This window comes from Bemisia tabaci, chromosome 1 (assembly GCF_918797505.1).
Source record: "Bemisia tabaci chromosome 1, PGI_BMITA_v3".
In the NCBI taxonomy this organism is placed as follows: domain Eukaryota; kingdom Metazoa; phylum Arthropoda; class Insecta; order Hemiptera; family Aleyrodidae; genus Bemisia; species Bemisia tabaci.
In genome coordinates this window covers 14,222,707-14,246,417 of record NC_092793.1, presented here as the reverse complement: position 1 = coordinate 14,246,417, position 23,711 = coordinate 14,222,707, and the positions used below count along the sequence as shown (strand labels likewise).

At 41.1% G+C, this 23,711-nt stretch overlaps 1 protein-coding gene across 2 annotated transcripts in view; it reads left to right on the top strand.

The window, feature by feature from the left end:
- The window catches only part of LOC109038930 (phosphatase and actin regulator 2), a 252,193-nt gene that overhangs the window by 137,110 nt on the left and 91,372 nt on the right, over positions 1-23,711 (top strand). For both annotated transcript variants that reach the window (XM_019054206.2, XM_019054212.2), the window contains exon 3: positions 2,714-2,812. In XM_019054206.2, coding sequence (XP_018909751.1) covers positions 2,714-2,812 — 99 coding nt within the window. The remainder of the gene's footprint in view (positions 1-2,713; positions 2,813-23,711) is intronic.

Here is a 23,711-nt window from a genome sequence, read left to right as displayed (position 1 = left end):
ATGCACCCGTGCAATTTTCATCCAAAACTTGTCTGATTTTTGCATAAAATCTGAGGAAAAATCAGGATCATGCCTGACGTTTCCGGTTTAATATACCATTTGCGAGGGGAAATTTATCAGCATTGAAATTGAGTTACGCTTTCGTGAGGGAAGCGACGAATATTCATCGGCGGGTCCAGTAAATTGGCAACACTGTCTTTTCTCCGTTTAAACCTATGGAAATGTATCGATTCTTGAAGGGGCCAGGTGCTCCGACAAGAATCGATCACTTAGCATAGGTTTAAATGGAGGCAATCCGGTGTTGCCAAATTGCTGGATCCGCCTCTGCGAATATTGTCAATAATTTGAATATAATAATTTTGTATTTTTCATTGGTGAGTCACTGTTAGTTTTCCCTCTATCGAATGAAGCGGAGCACCCTCTCTCCTCATGGCGTAGTCTGCTAACCCTGCTCGAAATAATCGCACTCAATTCGCCTGGTTTTGCATAGGGAGTCGTCTAGGGTTGCGTTGATCTGCCATGCTGCCAAAAAAGGCGCCAAAAACAGTTTATTCAGCGAATTTTCACGGCAAACGTCCACCTCTCACCATAATCCGACCCCACTGCGAGACTTAAATATTTTAAGCCTCATGGTCGTCCCGCTTAAACACTCGTTAGGGCGTAAAAGGCTTCACCTCCCGACCGGGGGGGGGGGAGGTGTAGGAGGAGGAAGAGGAGGGCGGGGGGTTAGCTAAATAGTTTCATATCGCTAGTGAATCGGATTTGAAAGTTGACCAACTTTCAGCGGCTCCATTGCGACAAGAGGTCGATGTTTGCGGCAATACGGCTTGTTTTAGGCGGGCAGTCGACGTACGTGTGTCAAACCTCCGGGATATCAAGCTTTGGGGATCAAAACGACGAATGTAAATAAACGTTTTTCATAATAGTACATCCGCGGTGTTAGCAAAGCATACAATTGTAGGAATTTCATACAATGTTGCCAATGCCATATCGTCACCTTCCGACCGAAGCATCCCAAGCGCCATGCGACGTTTACAAATTTACGTCGCCATTTTGTTTTTATACAGAGAAATTGTTCAACGAAGCTGTCCGGAACTTTAAAAGAATTTTCTTCGTGCTGCCGATGATATTCAGTGAAGTTTTCAAACACTTTCATCCAACAATTTCTATGTAAAAAAGTAAAATGGCGGCGAAATTTTGAAACGTGATACTTTGGTCGGAAAGTGACTATATTAAGTTGAGAAGTCGTACAAGAGTGTCATATTTCCATAATAATTGCTCTGATTCGAGCGGGATGAAACGGTGAAGTATGAAAACATGCCTCTAATAAATGTTCTCATTTCATTTTAATTTTACTTCTTCTGCTTGTTAGATCAACTGAATTTTTACACCCTCAAAAAGACAGCAGTATCAGCGGATTTATCATTACATAAGGATTTCCTAGAATAATTTTCAAGGAGACAAGCAGAAGGAAATGAGAGGATGAAATTCGAAATTTTCTTTTCAATTTTTGCTTTGGGGTAGTAATTTTTTGTAAAATCCGTACATGCTCCACGCAAAATTTTCATATTGACTGTATGTAGATGCGTTGTGTAACTACTAAGTACCGCTTCAATCCGCGAAAATATGAGCCCATATTGCAGTCTGCTCGCTGGTCGGTAAAAAAGTCTTCTCCAATAACTGCTACTCCTCGCTTGCGAAGAGCCTAATTCTTGGAAATTCTTTCCCATTTTAGGAAGATTGTATTGCTATGACTGCACGTGAAGAAAGTCTAACGAACCTTCTTAACCGTCTCAGAAAATGAGGCATACAAGCTTACTAATGGACCACTAGACAAGGTACGAATTTCAGCATTCTGATACATGTTTCTAACCAAAATTTCACGTAGAACACGATTCGCGCAACGAAAATTACTGAAATCAACTCCTAACGAAGATGTTAACCTTTTTATTTCACATTGGTTACGAGGAATTTGAACTGCCCGCGTACTAGAAACTCAAAGCTCTACGTAAGTCAAATCGCGCACTGCAACGGTTTCAACAAGCTCCTCAATCGAGTAATGTTCATTTTCCACAATGTGTTGTTCAAACTATAAGCAATTTGCTACAGCTAAGCCAAAGCGTCAAGATTGAGGTTGCCAGATTTTTATATCGCAGAGACTGTCATGATAACGTTTAGCGCGCGATGTGAATCACGTAGAGCATTGAGTTTTCATGAGCGGGTGGTTTCAATTCACGCACCAAGAGTTATTAAATATCTTCGGAAGGAGTTAATTTCGGTAATTTTCGTTGTGCGCATCGTGTTCTACGTAAAATTTTGGTTAAGAAACATGTATCAGAATGCTGAAATTCGTACCTTGTCTAGTGGTCCATTGTATACGATCACGTAAAAATCATCATCAACAAATCAAACAAATCAATGGCTACGCCAAACAAGGGGTAATTATGACGTCAAACGAGCCATTCCTGGACTTTATTTTCAAGCACACGCCACTTGAAATATCCTGGAACTTCCCTCTTCACTCGATCAGCATGCTCTGAAATGTTCGTCATGAATGAACTGAATGTTCGGAGGGTAGCCCTTCTTTCAACTTTGTCTCCGGAATATTTCTCTTTATAAATTAATGTTTTAGTGTCTGTAGCGTGAAGTTGAAAATGTTCATGTTTCCGCATTTTTATCTATACATGTTACATGTTTGTGTTCTTGTTTCCAGCTCTTGAAAGGAAGATCTCCGTAAGAGCCAACCGGGACGAGCTTGTACAAAAAGGAATACTAATTTTAGAAAGTCCCACATCACCTATTCCGGAATCACGTAAGTGAATTTCCACTTTCCTTTAGTTTTCCAATCAATCTTTATGAATATTATCGCAGTCTTTTTCATACCCTTGGAGGACAAGGCGCATTGAGCGCAGTGTTTAAAAAAACTGAGATTTTAATTATTTCAAGTAGAACTAGTCTTGATGCACATTCTGGGACGAATTCGCTCCCAAATTCAAATTTTTAAGCTTCAAAAGTCAGTTTGAACTTTCTTCCCGCCGTAAGGATTGTGAATTCTTCTTCCGACTTGATATGGTGATATTGATTCCTTTCTCTGATTTGATCTCGCCCATTTGGAAGTAAGAAACGGGGAACCCGTGACCAAAAACACAGATAATTAAATGGGTAAAACGTTTATTCCACTTTGATTGGTGTCAAGAAGTCACTTATGAAGCTACGAGTTAGTAAAAATTCAAACTTGAACCATTCCAATCTTTTAGAAATGCATGAACAATAATCCCATCACCTTAATTTTCTCGAGATCAGCTCGATGCGGCTTGGTTCCTTTCTGCTTAACGCGTTCCAAATCTACTCACCTGATCACACCCAACGTTAACTACTTTTGAATAATGGATACATGATAAATTTCGAGTAGTATTGTTGAATTGCCTTTTTCTCTGCTTATCGATGGCCTTTCGGTTCCATCTTCGGTTTTTCGCCCTCTTTTCTGCTAGTGCCTCTTCTATTCTGCCGTGCTAAGGAAGAACGCCGTATGAACATTCGAGAGTTGTCAAATTTCCCTTGATAAAACATGCATTTTTGACGACATTCATGCACATTTTTCTTCGAAATTTTCAGAAATTTTAGATTAAATTGCGTACGAAATCGTCTGGAAATTTTGGAAAAAAAATTCACAATTTCCTGAGTAAATTCAGTCTTTATCGAAGGAAACTTGGCACCGTCTGAGGGCTTATACGACGTTTTTCCGTAGCACGGCAGTATCGGTGTTCACATCGAGTTTGATCCAGTGGCGTGGCGTGCTTTGCGATATATCGATTGTTATGCCATTTAAACCTATGATAAAGAATCGATTATTAAGGTGTTCGCTGTGAACACCCTGTTAATCGATCCTTTTCCATAGGTTTAAATGACAGATCATTCGATTTATCGCAAAGCACGCCACGCCACTGGTTTGATCCCGACTGAAGCCGTGTATTTTCACCTCTGGTTTACATACAGCTTTACTGCCGACAAGCGCTCTCCCAGCATACGTAATTTGAAAGTTGAACATTGCCGCACTAAGATAAAACGCCGTATGAGAAATTGAACGTTGCCAAATTTCGACCTATAAAATATTTGTTTCTGCAGGAAAATCTCCGTCCCTTTTCCTCGAAATGTTCATGCACGGTAGATCAACTTATGAATGGATCCCTCTACAAAGTTCAAAGGGAGAAAACACGCCGGAAATGAAGAGGGAAGAAGAAATCAAAGAGAAAGAAACTTTACTTCGTCGGAATGTTCATACGCTGTTTTTACCGATCGACCCGAACAGGATGGTACCCCCGTTGCGGATGTAGCCACCGAAGTTATTAAAATTTGAACATCGTCGACAAGAGAAGAATTAAGGATCCCTTCGCATGTTGCCAAATTTGTGCTGATAAAATATGTATATGTCTGAAAAGTTATGGATGTATTTTCTTTAACTCATCAGATACCGCAGATTAAATCGTAAACTAAGCCCTGCGATAAAATGGAAGGAGAATTTTATCAGTCTCGGTTTTACAGTTTTAAAAATCAAAGGAAGAGGTTGGTAAGTTTTTCAGACACGAGGTATTTTGTCAAGACAGATCCGGCAACATTGCAAGGCCCTTACGGGGATTTCCCTGAGCACGCGGGGATAGTGCTCGCCACAAGTTATAACAACGGCCATAAAACGCGTCGTCTGATGTCCAATGGGTTCCAACGTGACAACGTGGAATCTGTCCAGAAACGAAAGGGCACTAACATTCTAATAAAGCGGTGATAAAGCAGAGATTACATACATTTTTAAAATGGTCCTCGCGTCACGCTGTCACCGGAAGCACTCCAGGCCAGGCACCTATCCCACTCTCGAGTGGCCGTTGAAAGGGCGCTGATCTGCGCTTGACATTATTGCGTATCGCCAACATTCTGACCCCTAACTTTTGTCCACTTACTCCTCTTGAGTTTTTCTCTCTTGCTCTTGACATTAGCTCATTTGCCCCCGATATAGCTTCTCCATTGATTCCGAAACTTGCTAGCCGTTGGGATTTTAATTTTTGACTGGTTATCATTGCGCACTAATACGTTGACACTCCCACTGGGACCTCGTAAGAGCGTCCTCTTAGTTTTCAAAGAGACAAGACACGAAAAATTGCGACTTGGACTCCATTAGCGCTTGAATTCCGATTTTTATTAGCATCGGACGGGGAATTCACGAAGGTAAGTCGTAAAAAATTCTGATCCGAGTGTTTAAATGAAGCGTTCCAACGTAAAACAAGCGCCAGCTCTGGATTTTTACACTGGTCTTTTCCAAATCAGGCGACATTGGAAGACCGAAAGTGGATTGCCGTACGTTGACGGGCGTATTTAGCAAAAATTTCCGCAATTTCTTCACTTTAAGAGGTAGCTTAAAATCTCTGCAAATATCATGTTTCGTTCCGTTCTGCCAAGATTTTATTCTTCAGCGCTCAGGTAATTTCGAGCCCTTTTTGTTTCCAACTACCAGATACCACAATACCACAATACTACTACCACTACCACTACTAATACTACTACTAATACTACTACTACTACTACCACCACCACTACTACTACTACTACTACTACTACTACTACTAAACGATTGCTTCCAATTTTTTTCCTGCTTCCTACTTTTAAGAAGCCGCTTTGCCGTAAGGAAGACATATCTTGACCCCCTATCCCCCTTAGGTGCCTTACGTAATTTATGAATGGCCCTTCATAAGAGTATTTCCGCTCCATCGAGGGAAAACGAAAGAGGAGATTCAATGAGGTTATTGCCTCCTATGGAGCCGGACGAAAGCCCAAGTATTTGTAATTTAACTCCTAGTGGGTTTGAAAACTAGCGGCCATTCTAAGAAGAATCCGTCCAGGAAGTGAAAACGGTCGGAGGCTGGACAGCAATGGACCCAAAAGTCAGGAACGAAGACAGGGCTGTAAATTTACGGCCCAATTATAATCCGTCCGTTGAAGGCGCCCAGCTTTTCTGGACCCCTCCACCGCTCAGTTTACAAGACTAGCACAGACTTGGCTAGAATCAAGTTCCTAAATCCTAGCAGGGTTGCCACAGTCAAAGAAAACCTGAAAATGTCAGGGAAATTTTCTAAATCGCCTTCATTTGCATTCCAGAATGGGTTGGAGGTTTCGAACGACAAATTTGCCTGAAAACTATTTGGACCGCGTTTAGCAGAAGGGAACCAAGCCACATAAGCTATTGCCACATTTAAGTGGGCCATTTAATTTTTTACGAGAGAACGTTCGTGCGGATTCCTTTGAAAATTTTAAGGAATTTGCCTTGTATTATAGAGAAAATTCACTGAAATTTGCATGAAAATCTGCACAACCATTTTCATCTAAAAAATAAATTTGCCCAATGAAATTTGGCATTAGCTGATGTGGCCTGGTTCCTTTCTGTTTAACGCGGTCCATCTTTAATTATGCCTTCTTAACCATCCGTCACATCTTCAATAGTCAGACAATTTCACCAAATTGTATCAGGGAATTTTCAGGGACTTTCATTTTCTAAATTCTGTGGCAACCCTGATTCCCGAACTGTGCGTCGAGGGATTTTCATGCTCGGAGCCAAATGGCTGAATGAATGGACAGCCGATGGGCGCGGGCGCGTGGAAGGATGTCGTTTTTACGAGGAAAATTCTTGAGCCACGCCTCTCGACCCGCGGTCCCCTCGCCCCTCCTCGCCCCCCTTCGCTCCTCGAGGCAACGTGGCTTTTATGCTTGGCCCTGCTCGGTCGAGTGTGAACGAGAGCACCTGTATTTTAGTAGTTTCCAAGCGAGGATGCCGAGCACGCAATCGTTAATGAAGATACGATCCGAAATCATGAATGAACCTCCGCACAGTGCGCCCAGAGCCCGAGGACGTAGGCTTCGCAACGAGGCGAGCCCTGTGCTTACAGGGTTGCCACAGTCAGGGAATAACGGAAAAACCGGGGAATGTCCAGGGTGTCTACAAGTCCGGAAATAGCACTGATTTTTTAAGGACGGTCCGGAAGTGCTGAAAAAGTGGGGAAATTCCGCAAGAAGGTCCGGAATTTTTTTCATTGTTGTGCAATTTGAGCGAGAAATTCAAATTTTTGAAATTTTTCGAATTTCATCAAATGAAGGTACTGAAAAAGTACTGACTTTTTCTGTTGAGGAGGTACTAAATTATTTGGGAATGTACTGAAAAAGTACTGTGAAAGTACGGATTTTTGGCCAGCCTGTTTTAGTAGACACCGTGATTTCAGGGAATTTTAAAAAGTCAGGAAAACCTGGAAATGTCAGGTAAAAAATGGACGAGCATGTTTATTCTAGTATGAGTTTGGCGTTTTAAACAACAAATGCTGTCCAAAAACTATTCGTAATCATGTCTTCTGATCATCCGGCACATCTTCAATGCAGAAATTGCACACAAAAATTGTATTGCTTCATCTGAGAGTGCTAAATAAGCTGAGCTCGCAGTATTTTTCATAATTTTTTTCTGACATGGGGAATGGTAGATAAATAGATTTAAAAGTGAGAAAATGTGCCGCCTCATGACGTCATCTGGCGGCATTTTTCATTTGAACACTGTATCTTAGCGAATTAGGTTATTTTGTCATGTATCCTCCAATAATTGTCCAATTTAGAAACCAAGGATATCCTCGTACTCAGTTTTCCTAGCAGTATAATTTTAAAGATGAAATTTACACAATTTTAGACTCCTGCAAATTCTATACTCTCAGGAAATTTCTCCAAAATATGTTGGGGAAATCATTTAATTTAAATCATATAATTTCATTTTCTAGATTTGGTGCCAACCCTGGTGCAACCGGATTCAATGCGGATGGAAATGAAAGCCAAGTCGACGCTTTTCATCCTATTTCAAGCTACTTTTTCGCTAGGTTGATGAGTTCTTCCGTAAAAACATATGTCTGTAGGGAAACTAATGGTACATACGTTGTTTGTAAACTAAGCCGAAATTCGTAGTTCCTCATTCGAATATGTATTCCAAATAGGGCTGAAATTGGGCAACATGCGTATGCTCATAAGGTGTTTTTGCTATGGGTGGCAGAGTAGCCGAAGGTGCTCCCTCCCTCGAAAATTTAGTGACTGTGCACCGAATGCGCTCAAAGTTAATTAACTTTTCCTCTCTTTTCTTTATCTGCCTGCTCCGCTCCGTTGCCAGATCATACTTTGATACGTTGGGCTCGGATGCTCTACTACATTTTCAACTCAAAACCTGTAAAAACTCGGATGCTCCTGTAGTTATATGTTGGGAAATGTTGCCTTTCGGTGCTTAATAATACGCACGATCGTGAAACCACGTCAGTAAGGGTGTCATAGGGACTAAACAGTCAGACTGTAGGAGCGTGCACTGGAAAAAGAACACATTAGATCTAGAGTCCAGACTCTTAAAAACATCGACAAGAAAAAGTACCTTTGATTCAAACGGATTTTTGCTTAGATCAAGAACCAAGCCTCTTAATTTGAGCGGATTTCCTTTTGATTTAAGCTTAAATCTGATTGAAGCAAGAGTCCATTTTCTTGTCCAATGTTTTCAAGAGTCTGGACTCAAGATCCAATGTGTTTTTTTTTTTCCAGTGTGTCCAAATTATAATTATGTCTTCTGAAAAAGTTGCTTTTCTTCCCCTGATGTGCCTCCAGTCAGAATTACGTCACTAATTAAAAATTTTGGGGGTATTATCTTTATTTTATTTCATTAATTTTGGCTAGAGACTGAACCTTTTGCGAAATCACTACCCTAAATACTTTTAGCCGTAAATTCATGCATAGCCTCCAAACTTATTAAATTTCACGTTAAATGGTGATTTCAGGGGGTTTTGAACATTTTAAGATGTCCGTCTAAAAAATAAATAAAATGTCCGTCTTTTGGCTAATGAAGTTGATCAAGCGAAGTTGAAGCCAGTTTTAGGGCACCACAGCATCGGGCGCCAAATAATCTCGAACACAATGTTACTAGCATTAATTTTCTTCGAGACTTCTGGGTCACACCAAGGTTTTTTCTCCTGAAAGATCCAATAATACGTTAAACCTCTTCATTTATCCTAAAATGTTCAAAACCCCCCCGAAATCACCATTTAACTTAAAATTTGATATTTTGGAGGCTATGCATGAATTTAAGGCTAAAAGTATCTTGGGTAGTAATTTCGCCAAAGGTTCAGTCTCTAGCCAAAATGAAATGTAAAAAAGATAAAATTACCAAAATTTTTACTTAGGGACGTAAGAAGAAAATATAGAAATCTCCTTTAACTTGAGATTTCTATATTTTCGAGGCCACGGATGGATTGTGCGCTTAACTACTTCAAAGGTCAACCCCTTTTCAGAAAAACGAGGATTTCCTCTGACATTTAAGGAAGTCGTAGCTCGGACTGGAGGACACTTTTGGAAAATACTTTCGCAGGGAAGGGAAAGGTCTGAACATGACCTATGACACTCGGGACAACCCGTTTACGTAGGCACTCTGAGGACAGCTGCATTGAATGAGGTAATTTGGAAAGAGATCGGGCAAAGGAGGCGGGCGCTCGCACCCCGTGAAATCGCAAACCCGACGAATCATCTTCAATCGCACTCGCTTCCGTTTTGAACCAAGTTTGCTCTTGTCCGCCAAAGAAAAAAATTGGATTCTTTTGTGGTCTGCTCGTGATAGAGCGAGGAATAATGGTTTTTCCTTGCGAGGCGCGGAAACCGCGTGCTTCGCGCCGTTTTTTCTTGTTTTTGTGTGTGACAGCGAAAAAAAATTGAAACCGGACCGCGCGCTCGTTGGTGTACCGAGGATAACCGACAAGTTCGTAATGGGGGCACTTCTTTTACTAATAGGTAAATGGAACGAGAATGGACCACCAGACAAGGTACAAATTTAAGCATTCTGATACATGTTTCTTAGTCAGAATTTCACTTAGAACACGATTAGCGCAACGAATATTACTGAAAGTAACTCCTAACGAAGATATTAACGTTTTTATTTCACATTGGTTACGAGGATTTTGAACTGCCCGCTCACAGGAAACTCAAAGCTCTACTTGAGTCAAATCGCGCACTACAACGGTTTCAGCAAGCTTCTCAATCGAGCAATGTTCATTTCCCACCATGTGTTGTTCAAACGATAAGTAATTTGCTATAGCTGAGCCAAAGCGTCGATATTGGGGTTGCCAGATTTTTGTATCGCAGAGACTGTCATGATCACGTTTAGTTCGCGATGTGAATCACGTAGAGCATTGAGTTTTCATAAGCGGGTTGTTTAAATTCACGCATTAAGAATCATTAAATATCTTCGTAAGGAGTTAATATCGGTAATTTTCGTTGTGCACATCGTGTTCTACGTAAAAATTTGGTTAAGAAACATGAATCAGAATGCTGGAATTCGTACCTTGTCTGGTGGTGTATTGTCTCCGGCCATTTCATATTAGCATTAACTTAATTAAGAAATAAGTAAATAACAGGGTTACCACAGTCAGAGAATAGCGGTAAATGTAAGGTGATATTTAAATTGATTTTCCCGACGGGGGGGGGGGGTTCTGGTCAAGCGTTACGTAATTTTTTAGGGGGGTCTAGCTCAGCGTTACGGAACGTTACAGGGGGTGGGTTATGTCAAAAAACCATTTTTTAGGGGGGTCTAGTTCAGCGTTACGGAACGTTACAGGAGGTGGGTTATGTCAAAAAACCGCAAATTTAGCGTTATGTAATTTACGCACGGCCCCCAAATTTATCCTCTCTGTATGAAAAATATTCTGTGTGACAAGCCATCGTGTTGGTTCGCTCCTTTTTGATCAATCTAAAGGGAATCAGAGATTTTTAGCCACTGCATATAAGATACGCGGTTTCGCAATTTCACTGTTGGAACGCCAAAATATTTTTCCGAGCTATAAGAAATTTTTGTCTCAACTCAGTTATTTTTCGTTTTATAATTTTTCCTTTTTTTTTACATTTTTGAGCCGGGCAGTTTTTGAAACAAGCCATTCATGTGAGAATATGTTGCCTTTGCGAGCACGTGAATAGGAGAAAGAAGGAGAAGAAGAAGTAGAAGAAAAAAAAGAAACACGGCGGGTGGAATATTCATTTTTTAACGAGCTCGGAAGGGCGAGAGTAATTGGTCGTATTTCTGCCAAATGGAACTACATGCATTACGACGCAAGTCCTGTTGTGCATATATTCTTATGGGTCTCAGGGCTCATGTCTCAATGCACATAGTTCCGTTTGGCAGAAATACGTCCAAATTCATCGTGAGTCAGGCGTCGCTTACAACAAAAGGCCGAGAACAATCCATGATTAATCAACGCCTAAGGAGCATAAACGCAGAGAAAACTGAAAAGAGCTTTTTCATGCGTGGAGCCGGCTGACCCGTTCCGTCGCACAGTGGATCGAGTCAACTAGAGAGGTCGAACATAAATTTTTTTACTATAACTGCCAGTTTTGATGTTTATTTCGTCACATTTTAAATTTCGAGGAATGATCGTAGAAGAAAATATCACGAGAAAACCAATGGAATCACTTTCAGAACCTCAAACTTTGTATAAACGGAGTTATGAGCGTTCAAAGTTTCCAAATTTTGTCCAACTTCTCCTGTTGACTCGATCCTTTGTGCGCCGTGTTAAGGAAGAACGCTGTATGAACATCCGACCGTTGCTAAATTTAGCCCCCCATAAAACATTTACTGTCGACAAATTCTATGACTATGTCCTCGGACATTTTAACACACTCTAGATTAAAGTCCGAAGGAAATTCTCCACAAATTAAAAGAGGAAAAATTCATAATTTCCCCGAAAAATTCTCACTCTAACGGAAGAAATTCGGCAATGTCCGTACGGCGCACAGTGGATCGAGTCAGTAGGAGAGAATCCGACAAAATATGGAAACTTTAAACGCTTATAACTCCGTTCATACAAAATTTTGAGGTTTTAAAGGTGGTTCCATTGGTTTCCTCGTGAAATTTTCTTCTACACACACCCCTTGAAATTTAAATTGTGACGAAATGTACATCTAAATTTGCAGTTTTAGTCAAAAATGTCATGTCCGACCTCTCCAATTGACTCAATTCTCTGTGCGATGGCTGGGCGTTTGTTGACCCGGGCACTGAATTGGAAGTTGAAGCCAAGGCGCCAGAGAACTTTTCATTTGATTAACCGGAGAGATACCGGACGAAAACAATACATGGACGGAAGATGGTGAGAGGATGAATTGGACTGCATTTTGCAATTTGGAACTATAAATTCTGGCGCAGTTTAAAAACAGCGTATGTGCCATTAGTTTCCCCATGCACATAAGTGTTTCTTCAGATGAGCCAGAATTTATAGTTCCAAATTGCAAAATGCAGTCCAATTGGTCAGGAGCCATATGGCCCGATGGCGACGGCCCGAGCCCCGCACCATTGAGGAAAGCCCCCCCCCCCCCCCCCGAAGACGCCCGAAATCTAGTTTCATGGACGTAAACGTCTGAAGGCTCATACGACGCGGCGTCCCTCCTTAGCACGGCAGTATGCGGCTCCGGATCTATTGTTTACGGATACCACCGTCCCACGACGATGAGCCGCAACGATCTAAGTTAATAGACTACACGGAGAAAAGAAACTTCGTGCGTGGGACCCGAAGTTGAGGTCATATGGATCTCTGAAGTTTTCGGATCACGTATCTTAAAACTTCGCATCTAAAAACCTCAACTTCGGGTCCCATGCACGAAGTTTTTTTCTCCGTGTAATTTAGAACCTTACTCGAGAACTTTTCTCGGATGCACTAGTACGGCGTTTGTACATAGTTGTACGGCTAGTCGTGCGCTATTCTCGAGAAAAATCATCGTAGCAAGGTTGGCAGCAAATGCGGTTGGTGATAACCGTCAAAAGTTGGCAATGTCCCCTCTCCCCTCCCATCATCAAAAACGAAAACAAAGCGCCGCTATTTTTGGGCTTTAAGCCCTCCATGGGGCCCGGTGTCCATACTCTCCCCATGAATGTACTCGAAGGATAATGCTCGGTGATTCGTGTGCGCACTATGGTCCCAATTCACTTTTCAGTGATCAAAAATCATAGCGGCTCTCCGTTTGAGTATAAATACATTTAAGATGTGTTTTCCTCATGATTTTGATGCGCTGAATCCGAATTTGACCTCCGCTTTTCCCTAAAAAATCATTTGCAAAAGTTACTGTCATTTTTTCACAAAAATCACAAACTACCATACGATTGGCTTGTTATACTTGCTTAGATTGGATGAAAACCATGCGTTCATTGCACATACATGTACAGTTCATGTAAAATTAAGAATGTTTTGATTTTTTGACACCCCCCCCCCCAATTTTTTTTTTTTTTTTTTTTTTTTTTTTAAGGAAAACTGAACTGAAAAAAATGAAATAGATCTAAAATTCATTTGTATTTTAAAAATGTCGAAATAATGCTTCAGAGAAGACTTTTCTTTACGTTGATTTGACGGGAAACGCAAATCGGGTACATAACAATGTTGAAGAGCGGGGGTGCAATATTGTCACGTTAAGAAAAATTCAATCAACAATGGATAAATATTCGGAGAGTAAGAAATTTTACATCAATAGGTACTTTCTAGGATTGAAAAGAGCGTTTTTAAAGATAAAACTGCGGAACGGAAAACTTCCCAAAAAATCTCAAAAAGTAGGGGGAACCAAATTTTTTTCGAAACGGTCAACCTCAAAAAGATTCATAGAAGCTATATAAGTGCGTCTCTGTAGATGCAAAAGTGCTTAGCACGTGTTAAGCCTGCAACTATAGGTGTTTTTCGGGGCAAACAATTGAGTTTTCCTGGGACAAACACGTAGTCACGTAAAAAATTCAAATTTGGTCGAAAAAGCAGGCGGAAGCAATTATTTTTGGTTCGGTTGCCTTTCTAAGGATCTGCAGAAACGACTTAAAAGTGTCTCTGGAGGTGCCAAATGTCTCAGAATATTTTTCGAGGGGCTTTCCAGGGTTGTAAAACAGTATTTTGAAAGAAACACGCAGGTACGAAAAAGATTCAAAATTCGTCCAAAAAGCAAGAAGAACCAACAATTTTTGGTTTAAAATCCTTCTTAAGGATTCATAGAGACTACTTAAGCACGTTTTTGGAGGTGTCGCATGCCTCAAAAAAGTTTAAGACGACTACAGATTGATCGATGGCTAAACTTGCTAAATACCGTTATTTTAGCCACCGACTTAGAGACCTAGTAAATTCGATTTCTCGAGAAAAAGCAAACCAAAGCACGAAATATTTCTACTGTAGCTTCCCAAGGATGTGTAGAAGCTCCCTAAAGGTGTCTCATTAGGTGACCTTTGGTGACTTTTTTTTAAAATGAAAGTTCGTGGGAAAAATCGGCATTTTTTTATGAAAAATAGGTATCCAACTTCTACCTTGTGTGGGATGTGTCAGAATGCCTCGGAGAAAAATTGTAATTAGTGCGTTACAATCCTCTTAGAGTCCTCTACAAAATGGTATAAGCAAGAATTCTGAGAGACCATTTCATGATTCAGGAGAGGCTCCGAACGCTTTGTTAGAAATAGCCACTTCACGGGTCAGAAAATACGTATCCGACTATTTGCACAGTTTGTGACACTTTCAAAGTGACTAGAAATTTTTTTGAGGTATACTACGTGTAGTTTATGACCCGTAGATACTATATTTATCAATTTTGACTTGAAAAAAAAATGTCGTCCAATTTCATAAACATCGATTTTTGAGCGCTCCCGAGCGGATTGGGACCATAGTGCGGCGCGGGCGGGAACATCTTTGATCACACCCTCACCGTTCTGCGCATGCGTTATCGAAGAAGCAGCCTCTCCTCCCCTCACACCCCAAGGGGGGGGGGGGGCTCTGGCTCGTCGGCATCGTCTGGGAACAAGCTTATAAGACGTGCGTGGCTTTGAGCCGAATTACGTATAATTAGCCCCCCCCCCCCCCCTCCCTCTGGTCCCGAGCCCAGGGTTCCGTCCGATTAGTTCTTCGGTTGGAATCTGAGCTCCAGGTGATTTTACTTTCTACGTGGACCGAAACAAAGGCTCTATGGTCCTTTGTATCACCACGAGCCTCTCACTCGTTTTGCTGTTTCATGCTTTGTTTTTGCAGTATGTGGAGTCAATTGGGATTCCAGTTTTGAGCCTTACGCCAGGAAGCACCCACTAAAGGTGGAAAGACCTTTTTTATTTGAATAAGAAATTGTACGTGAAGAAACGTTCCCCTTACCTGCAGTCATTTTTTCAAAGTGAAAGAAATTGGTTTCAATTCCAATGAAAGTTTTTTTTTTCAAGTTAATGTGATGAAAATTAAATTTGGCATCGATGGCAAAATTATGTGCATTTTTTTGAAATCAAAATTGAAAAATTGAATTATCAAAATTGATAAAAAAAAAAAAAAATTATGTATTGCAAGAGACAAAAGTTGTTTCTATGTGTAAAATAAATTATTCACCACGGTAAAATGGAATTTTCCTTATGGAAAGCAACTGGTTCGAGCCACTTGAAAGTTGCCCTAAAGTAAGACCGTCGCTCTGAAAGCTCAGAACATAAAACAACAGAGAAAAGGAGCCAACTGGTTGCAAGCGCTCGAAAATGAAAGCTCATCCCGCAAATTCAGCGCCACTCATCAAGCGACATTTACCTGTCAGAGCATTGCGTCTTTATACTTATGTAATTAACTATTCTAACTCTTTATCCGAACGTTGAACAGGCAAGCATGTCAAGAATTAATGATTCACCAGCAACTATTTTTTGTGAGTCCCTCAAGTCCTGGCTAATGCCGCATATTTGCAAGGTTATTGCTCTTTATTAAGACAAGATTACTAATTAGTTTATGATTCATTGTTATTTCGCCCGCGCTCTCCAACTCTCACGTCTCTTGGTTATTTGTTTTGTTTTTATCTTCCTCTTTTTTTTATTTTGATTTTTTTTTTCCAGCTTTTGAACCTCGTTATTTAACGGTGTTTGCTTGTTTACCTAATATCCTCGTCGTCACTTGCATTCGTTCCATTTCAAGACAAGTAGAGCCAATTAAGGGTGTTTAGTTTTTTTATGGTAACTAGATGTGTTTGTGGGCCAAAATTATTTGTCTGTGAAAATCGTACGTTTGGATCACAGCACAGGGCACTGCGAGGTCCCGGTTAGGGTCAAAGGATAAAGTAAGAGAAAAACGGTAAATTGGCGAACAAAATAAATAAAATGACCTAAAAGTCAAAGACAAATTGGGATCACGGAAGTGGGAAATCGGTATGTATCGCGTCATATTTTTGAATCTGGTGAGAAGTTCCAGGGCTAACTAATTCACCTACAGGTTATGTAAAAGATGATTACACCGAGCGTTTATCGCCTCTGTGATGTTACATGATAATGTGCCGATTTACTGTTGTTACGATTTACTCGTACTGATTAATGTATTTGACAATCACAGGTACTTCACATTTATTGGAGGAGCACTTTTTGAACTCCTCAGCAATAATCAACTAAGATTTTTAGACTCACTTTCTTTTTAATTAGCTTATCCATGTATGTGAAAGCTAGTCGGAAATGCTCCCAACTTAATGTTATATTCGCACGCAGTCGGACATGAGCTATGTCGTCGGTACATTGACTCCTGTCCTCAACCTCCCGCTACATCATCTTCACAACTTTCATAAAAAATGCATAAGCGTTGTTCCTGCCGTAGCAGGGCGCCAAATTGTACCCACCGGCGTTCCTTTCGGTTCCCCAAGATTAATAAGAAGTCTTTTAAGTGGAAAACTGGCAACCCATTGTGGAGCTCTGTGCGCACAACTAAACGCCAACGCAACCTGTCGGGTGCACGGCAAACTACCCCCGAGCGCCCTGAAGGCACGTTCCCACAAACAACGTGCGACTCAAAGCTGTCCGTGCCAAGTCAACCGCGAGATCGCGACCGGGTGGAATGATGTTAAACCTGTCAGTCGCCACTGTTTTGGCGACGTAAGTCGTTTTTTTGATGGTAAGTGACGAACAGTCACACAGAACTACTCTGGACGTCAGCTAACATAGACGCTATTAGTGCCACGTCACAGTCGGTATCGATTGTATCGAATTGGATCCGAACAATCAAACAACCTCATCTTGACGCCACCCTCCCAGAATTTCACTGTCAAAAGCCAAGAAACTAGAGTGGCATTGGAGTGGCCTAAATCAATAAATCATGGTGGTTCTCGTGGACATTTTCTCCGCTCTGAAACTGCTTTATCCCGTCAACTTAAAATACAGTAACGCTCCGTGATTAAAAACACCGTCTCGAACACAACTTTTTTCTCAAACTCGGCGAATTATTTCTGAAATTCTCTAGTTTCATGTTGAATAGTAAGGTTATGTTGATTATTTGGATCTAGTTCGATACAATCGATACCGATTGCGACGTGGCACTAGTAGCGTCTACATAGTGTAGACGGCCTTTAAGCTGTGATGAGTATTTTTGCAAAATCTGTGGCACATCTCTATGTTTTCTCGCTGTAGATTCACTCTGAAATCCTACGACGCGGTCGCGCGGGGAACTCGGCGTCCCCATAGAGTACATAGAGTCGTAATGTAAATGGGAGAGCTGGCGCCATGTTCTGCTCGACGGATTCCGAGCCCGGTGTGCGCCGAGTTCGGGTCGCTTTTTCGATACATTTTCGATCCAAAATGGCGGTGTGGAATACGTGGTAATTCCTATCTCCTCTGTTGTTGTTGTTGTTGTTGTCATCGGATGGCCGGGTACCCGTGTATCGCAAACAATCGATTATGTATCGAAAAAGTGACCCGGCGTCACCCAGGAGTCTCGGAATTCGGAACATGGAAAATGCTTAATTTAAGTGGCGCCAGCTCTTTCACTTACATTACGACTCTATGTACTCTATGGGCGTCCCGCACTCCCCATCCAACGGTGGGACCGCGGCTCAGGTCGATCTCGTTCGAATAATTCGCGACCGCCAAGTCCCTGACGGATCCTCCTGTCAGCTCTCGATTTGAATTTCTCATCACGTCTCTCCTCATTGCACGTATCGCCGGCAAAAATTGCACAAGTTCTCGATCTGTAAGCCGGAATAATATTTTCATTGTGCCGAGCTCCCTTTCATTTCCGATAGGTGTCAGGTCGGAGCGCTCTAGTTTTCAAACCAAAACCACTCATCCACGCAATTCGGTTCATAGCATAGCATCACACTATCATTCCAGGAAGCACGCTGTACGAACATCCAGACATTGCCGAAGCTCCTTCGAAGGGTTGCCACAGTCAGAAATACCGGGAAATGTCAGGGAATTTTAAAAAGTAGGAGAAAACCCGGAAATATCAGGGAAAATGACGAAGATGTCAGAGAAAGTTGTTGGGTCACCTTTATTTGCTGGTCTGAAAAAAAGTTGCTTGGATCTAGAGCCCAGACTCATGAAAACAATGACAAGAAAAAATACTCTTGATTCAAACGGATTTTGCTTGAATCAAAAGGAAATTCGCTTAGATTAAGAGGCTTGATTCTCGATTTAAGCAAAAATCCGTTTGAATCGAGAGTATTTTTTCTTGTCAATGTTTTTAAGAGTCTGGACTCTAGATCCAAGCGACTTTTTTTCCCAGTGTTGACGTTTCGACCAATACATTTTTTCGGAAAACTAATCTTAATAATGTCTTATTAACCATCCGGCATATCTTCAACTGTCTGAGAATTTCTCCAAAATGTGTCACGGAATTTCATTCTCTGAATTCTGTGGCAGCCCCATCTTCGGTAAAGCACGAATCTCCTGGATGATTCGAGTATATTTGGACGTATTTATGGTAAAAGAAACTATAGAGATGTGTGGGCAGTAAGAATGGTGCGCGTAGTCGAGGGCCGTGAGGATGAATGGGAACTATGAAGGGCCAGTTACGTCACCGGCGACGACGAGATGGCCGGATTTTAACTCATGAGCCCTGCCCACAACACTCTTGCCACATGCCCACGGCTCATGAATGCCGCATACCGTTGGTGCTCAGTTCCGTTCGGTAGAATTTAAAATCTCGCCTTTCCATTTCCGCAAAGGGAATCACGCAGGGCCGGATGTAGGGAGTGGCCACATGGGCCGCGGCCCATTGGGACAAATTTAGGAGGCGGAAAATTTTGCATTTTTTTAAAAAAAAATGTGGTATGAAATAAAATCGGATTTGGAAAAAAAAAATTACAAACGAGAAAAGGCAACAAAATCTCTCATTTCCTGAGAGTATGGTAATTTCTAATTTTTTCGTCTTTCCGTGATGGGACAGCACCATTAATTAGTCGAGTTAAGAGAGGAACCAAACACGCAATTGAGCGATGATGACGAGCACTTGAGATGTAAAGGAAAAGCCCTCAGCGCGGCGGTCGGCATGGAACACATATTAGCGCCTACAAGACTGCATGAATACTTCACGCATTGAGCCAAACACAGTGCGATCAGCGCGGCGCTGCAGCGGAAGTTAACAAAATTATTACCCCACGTTTATGTTTGTTCTTCATAATTTTCTCGTCCATTTCCTATAACTGGAAGGCCTTGTTGTTCACACTGAGGTACGTTTACGGAACTTAACTTTCGCGCAAAGTTCCGTGAACTTATGCTAGTAGTGTTGACAGGGCTTTCGCAAAAAATGTATCCAACACGAGTAAACGCATCTTATGCACCCCTCTCCCTCCGGCACGTCCACTTGATGGCTTTTATTGATAGCTCAAAACGAATTAGAAGGGGGCGGCAAAATACAGACGGCCCATGGGCGGCAAGTAGGTAAATCCGGCCCTGGAATCACGCCCACTTTTACATACAGGGTGTACCAAAAGTCCGTCCCACCCCTGCTAACTTTTGAACGAATTGAGCTAGGGTAATGAAACTTTAGGAATGTTCCTATCTCAAAGGGGACCATCTTTTGGGGGGGTCAAAATTTTGGTCCCCCCTCAGGGGGGCGCGCGGGGCCCCCAACTTTTTTTTTCAAAAGGCAACCCCTATCTTGTGATACATCATTCGAAAGAGCATAAAAAACTAAGAATTTTGGCGCAAACTGCAGATCAATATCTTAATTTTTGACCGAGTTATGATAGGTCAAAGGTCAAATTTGACCTATTTTCAAAAAATCATAACTCCGGTTCAAATTATCGTAAAGAAAAAAATAAAACGGGAAAATTTACCAAATTGTGTCCGCTTTTAAGTAAAAATTGCAGAAATCACTTCGCTGTAATTTTAAGGGGGGGGCTCGGACCCCCAAATACGTCAATTCAAAGGTCATTCAATTTTCCCGTGAAAAAAGGCAATTTCCCCTAGATTTGCCTCCACATTATCTCAGTAAGGTCAAAATTAGTTCAACATTACGTTGGCAAGTCCCCAAATTTCGGGAAAAGTTTTAAAAAAAACGAAATTTAAGGTGATTAAATTTGACCGTTTAAATTTCGTTTTTTTTTTAACTTTTCCCGAAATTTGGGGACTTGCCAACGTAATGTTGAACTAATTTTGACCTTACTGAGATAATGTGGAGGCAAATCTAGGGGAAATTGCCTTTTTTCACGGGAAAATTGAATGACCTTTGAATTGACGTATTTGGGGGTCCGAGCCCCCCCTTAATATTACAGCGAAGTGATTTCTGCAATTTTTACTTAAAAGCGGACACAATTTGGTAAATTTTCCCGTTTTATTTTTTTCTTTACGATAATTTGAACCGGAGTTATGATTTTTTGAAAATAGGTCAAATTTGACCTTTGACCTATCATAACTCGGTCAAAAATTAAGATATTGATCTGCAGTTTGCGCCAAAATTCTTAGTTTTTTATGCTCTTTCGAATGATGTATCACAAGATAGGGGTTGCCTTTTGAAAAAAAAAAGTTGGGGGCCCCGCGCGCCCCCCTGAGGGGGGACCAAAATTTTGACCCCCCCAAAAGATGGTCCCCTTTGAGATAGGGACATTCCCAAAGTTTCATTACCCTAGCTCAATTCGTTCAAAAGTTAGCAGGGGTGGGACGGACTTTTGGTACACCCTGTATATTGTTTCTTATCCAGCTTTCTAGAGCATACCCCATCTTTTTCACTCGTCCGTAGTTCCTTTCAGTAGAATACGCTCATTTTTCCTGTGATATGTGATGAATCACACCGCCTGAAAATGTTCAAGAAATATATGTACTCGCAACTCTACTTGAAAATTAACATCTTGCTATAAGAAATTTGGCAATCTCGGAAAGTTCATATAGTGTTTTTCCTCGACACGAGAGCTTACTTGTTCTTCGGATCTTGCTCCCGAGTGGATTTTCTTTAATATTAAAGGAATCAAGGTTATGCGATCCCGCTCGCTAACGCAAAAGTTTATAGTGGCGGTAAATTTAAATTTCGTCGCGACCAGTTCCAGCGCTCCTCGTCCCCACACACCGGCCCACTCTCGTTATAAGTTTTAATGCTCCACAGAATGTGCAGCTCCTACAACTTTTCAAATGAATGCGAAAGTATGCGGATCAAAGGGCTCTTGTTTCTTTTGAGCCGCTGCCAATGCCAGAACCGCAGACTGAGCTTGCGTGCGCCTGCGCGTGTATGCATCATCTGAGACGCGCTCCTTTTCCATACCGCAGTTTCCAGTTTTCCTATCAGCGGCCACTATGTTGAGCGGAGAAGTGAGAATCAAGAGAAATGACCGGAGCACGGTCCGATCGGTCAGCAATCGGTAATGTGCTGATTCCCTCTATTTCATCTTGACTTTCATCATCAACCTAACGAAGAATGTATTTTTGCATTTTCTGTAAATATAGGCTTGGAAGCTTACGTAAGGCTCAGTCCAACCCCCCTACCCCCCTCGCAAGGCATCGTAAAGCTGTTAAAGTGCCCCTAAGTGCCTAGTCCCTCCTAAGTGCCTTCATAATTTATGGATTAGCCCATAAAGAATTGTGGGATCGTATGATCTACGGTTGCGAGGCCTCTGCAGACGTTTCTCCTCCAGGTTGTGGGGCCTCTGTATGGTTGTGAGGCCTCTGTATGGTTGTGGGGCCTTTCTTCGTGACCCCACAACCAAAATATTGACACAAAAAGACATTTATATGGCTAAAAAAATGGTTGGATAGGTTAGGTTTGGGAAAATTACGTTAATTAGGTTGGAAAAAGTTAGGCTATTTTGGCCAAAATATTGTTCGGTAAGGTTAGGTTAGGTGAGTTTAATAATGACGTACAAATCCGGTGACCCCATATTTATTGTCATACACGACTGTATGTATTTTTAGCTAATTGTATCTATTTTTTTTTGTATGTTTGTACCTAGTTTGTGAGAGAACAAGTTCTTTGAAAAATTATGGAAAATCATCTTATGAAGGATAGCACCGGATACCTTTTTCCCTTTATCTTAGCGCATAATCGTTTATTAGCTGTCGAACCGTGTTCATCGTAAAAAGGGGAATAACGAACATGAACCGATATTTACCCTGATCGCTCTCACAGGTTGTTTACTCTGCTGTGTTTACCTACCACCTCAGTCAAGCTCAAGTGCCTTCGGTCTTAGGGTATTTCGATTAGCGATTGATTCATCGATTCATCGAATGTTTTTCGATTCAATTATTTTATCGATTATCGAAATTTGAGTAACTGGTTGATCGATTATTTTCTACCGATCATCGAAAATTTAAAGGATCCCTATTCCTAAGTCTAATTTCTAATAAGTAGCATCAAACCTCTTAATAATTTCACCTCAAGCTTAAAAGTGCGAATATTTGATGGGGAAAAATGGATATTAGGAGAACATACGGACATAATTGTGCCAAAAGTTTTTAAATTATCGTCGGAAATGTTCAGCACATGATTTTTTATTCTATAACTCAGCATAAATGCTGACCCACACCTGAAAACCCTTAAGGGAATCCCAGGGCTCAAGTTGTTATTTTAAAAAAAAAATTATTGTTTCAAAGTATGCACCTAAATCGATACTTCGACAACCCAATCGATTAATTTTCATCAGATTCACTTATCAATCGATTAATTAATTTTCGATTCTTCAAAAATTCGATTAATCGGAAAACTCTAGTTGCCCTCATTTCGGTAGTAGACACGTGCTCGTGAGGCAACACCTTTTTATCTATAAAACCTGGCTTTTCAACCTATCGAACCTTCCTGAGACTCCAGAAGGAGGCCAAAGCTCCATCCAGCATCCAGCGTAGCGTAAACCCCTATTTCTCCTCAACTATCTCGTTTTTTCTCAGTTTCAGCCAAAATCCTTTTGATTCTACGTCCATTTTGATAGCGATGCAAGCACAAACCAATACTACTCATATCAAGATTTTCATGAAGCATTGACGTTTAACTGTTTGATAAATCACTAAATCATTAGGCCAAAAACCTTGAAAATCAGGAAAGGTCATATTTAAAATTATAATAAACTCGCCCCTCTCTCTGTGCGAATCTGGGGTTTGGACCGAGCGGATCTCATCATTTATTTCGAATCTGTCCTTTAAGCATATGAAAAAGATTGCACTGTACATCCAATCGGCCAATTTAAGGTGAATCTATACACCGGAAGTAGACAAACGTCAAGACATCTTAATTTCGCTAAGTTACAGGTTTCTTTTCAGAATTTTGACCAAAATTGGCAAAAGAAGTGAGCCGTCAATTATTGCTGAGTCACATTTCGAAATCAACAGTTTCTTCCAAAAGAATCTGTTTTTTAAACCCTCAAAACGGTGAAAGATTTGCAAACTCAAAGTACTACATTCGATGAATGGAGCAATAGAACGGTTCATTTTCGCGTTCGCAAATTTTCAGCTTTAATTCAGGTTTTTAAACGAT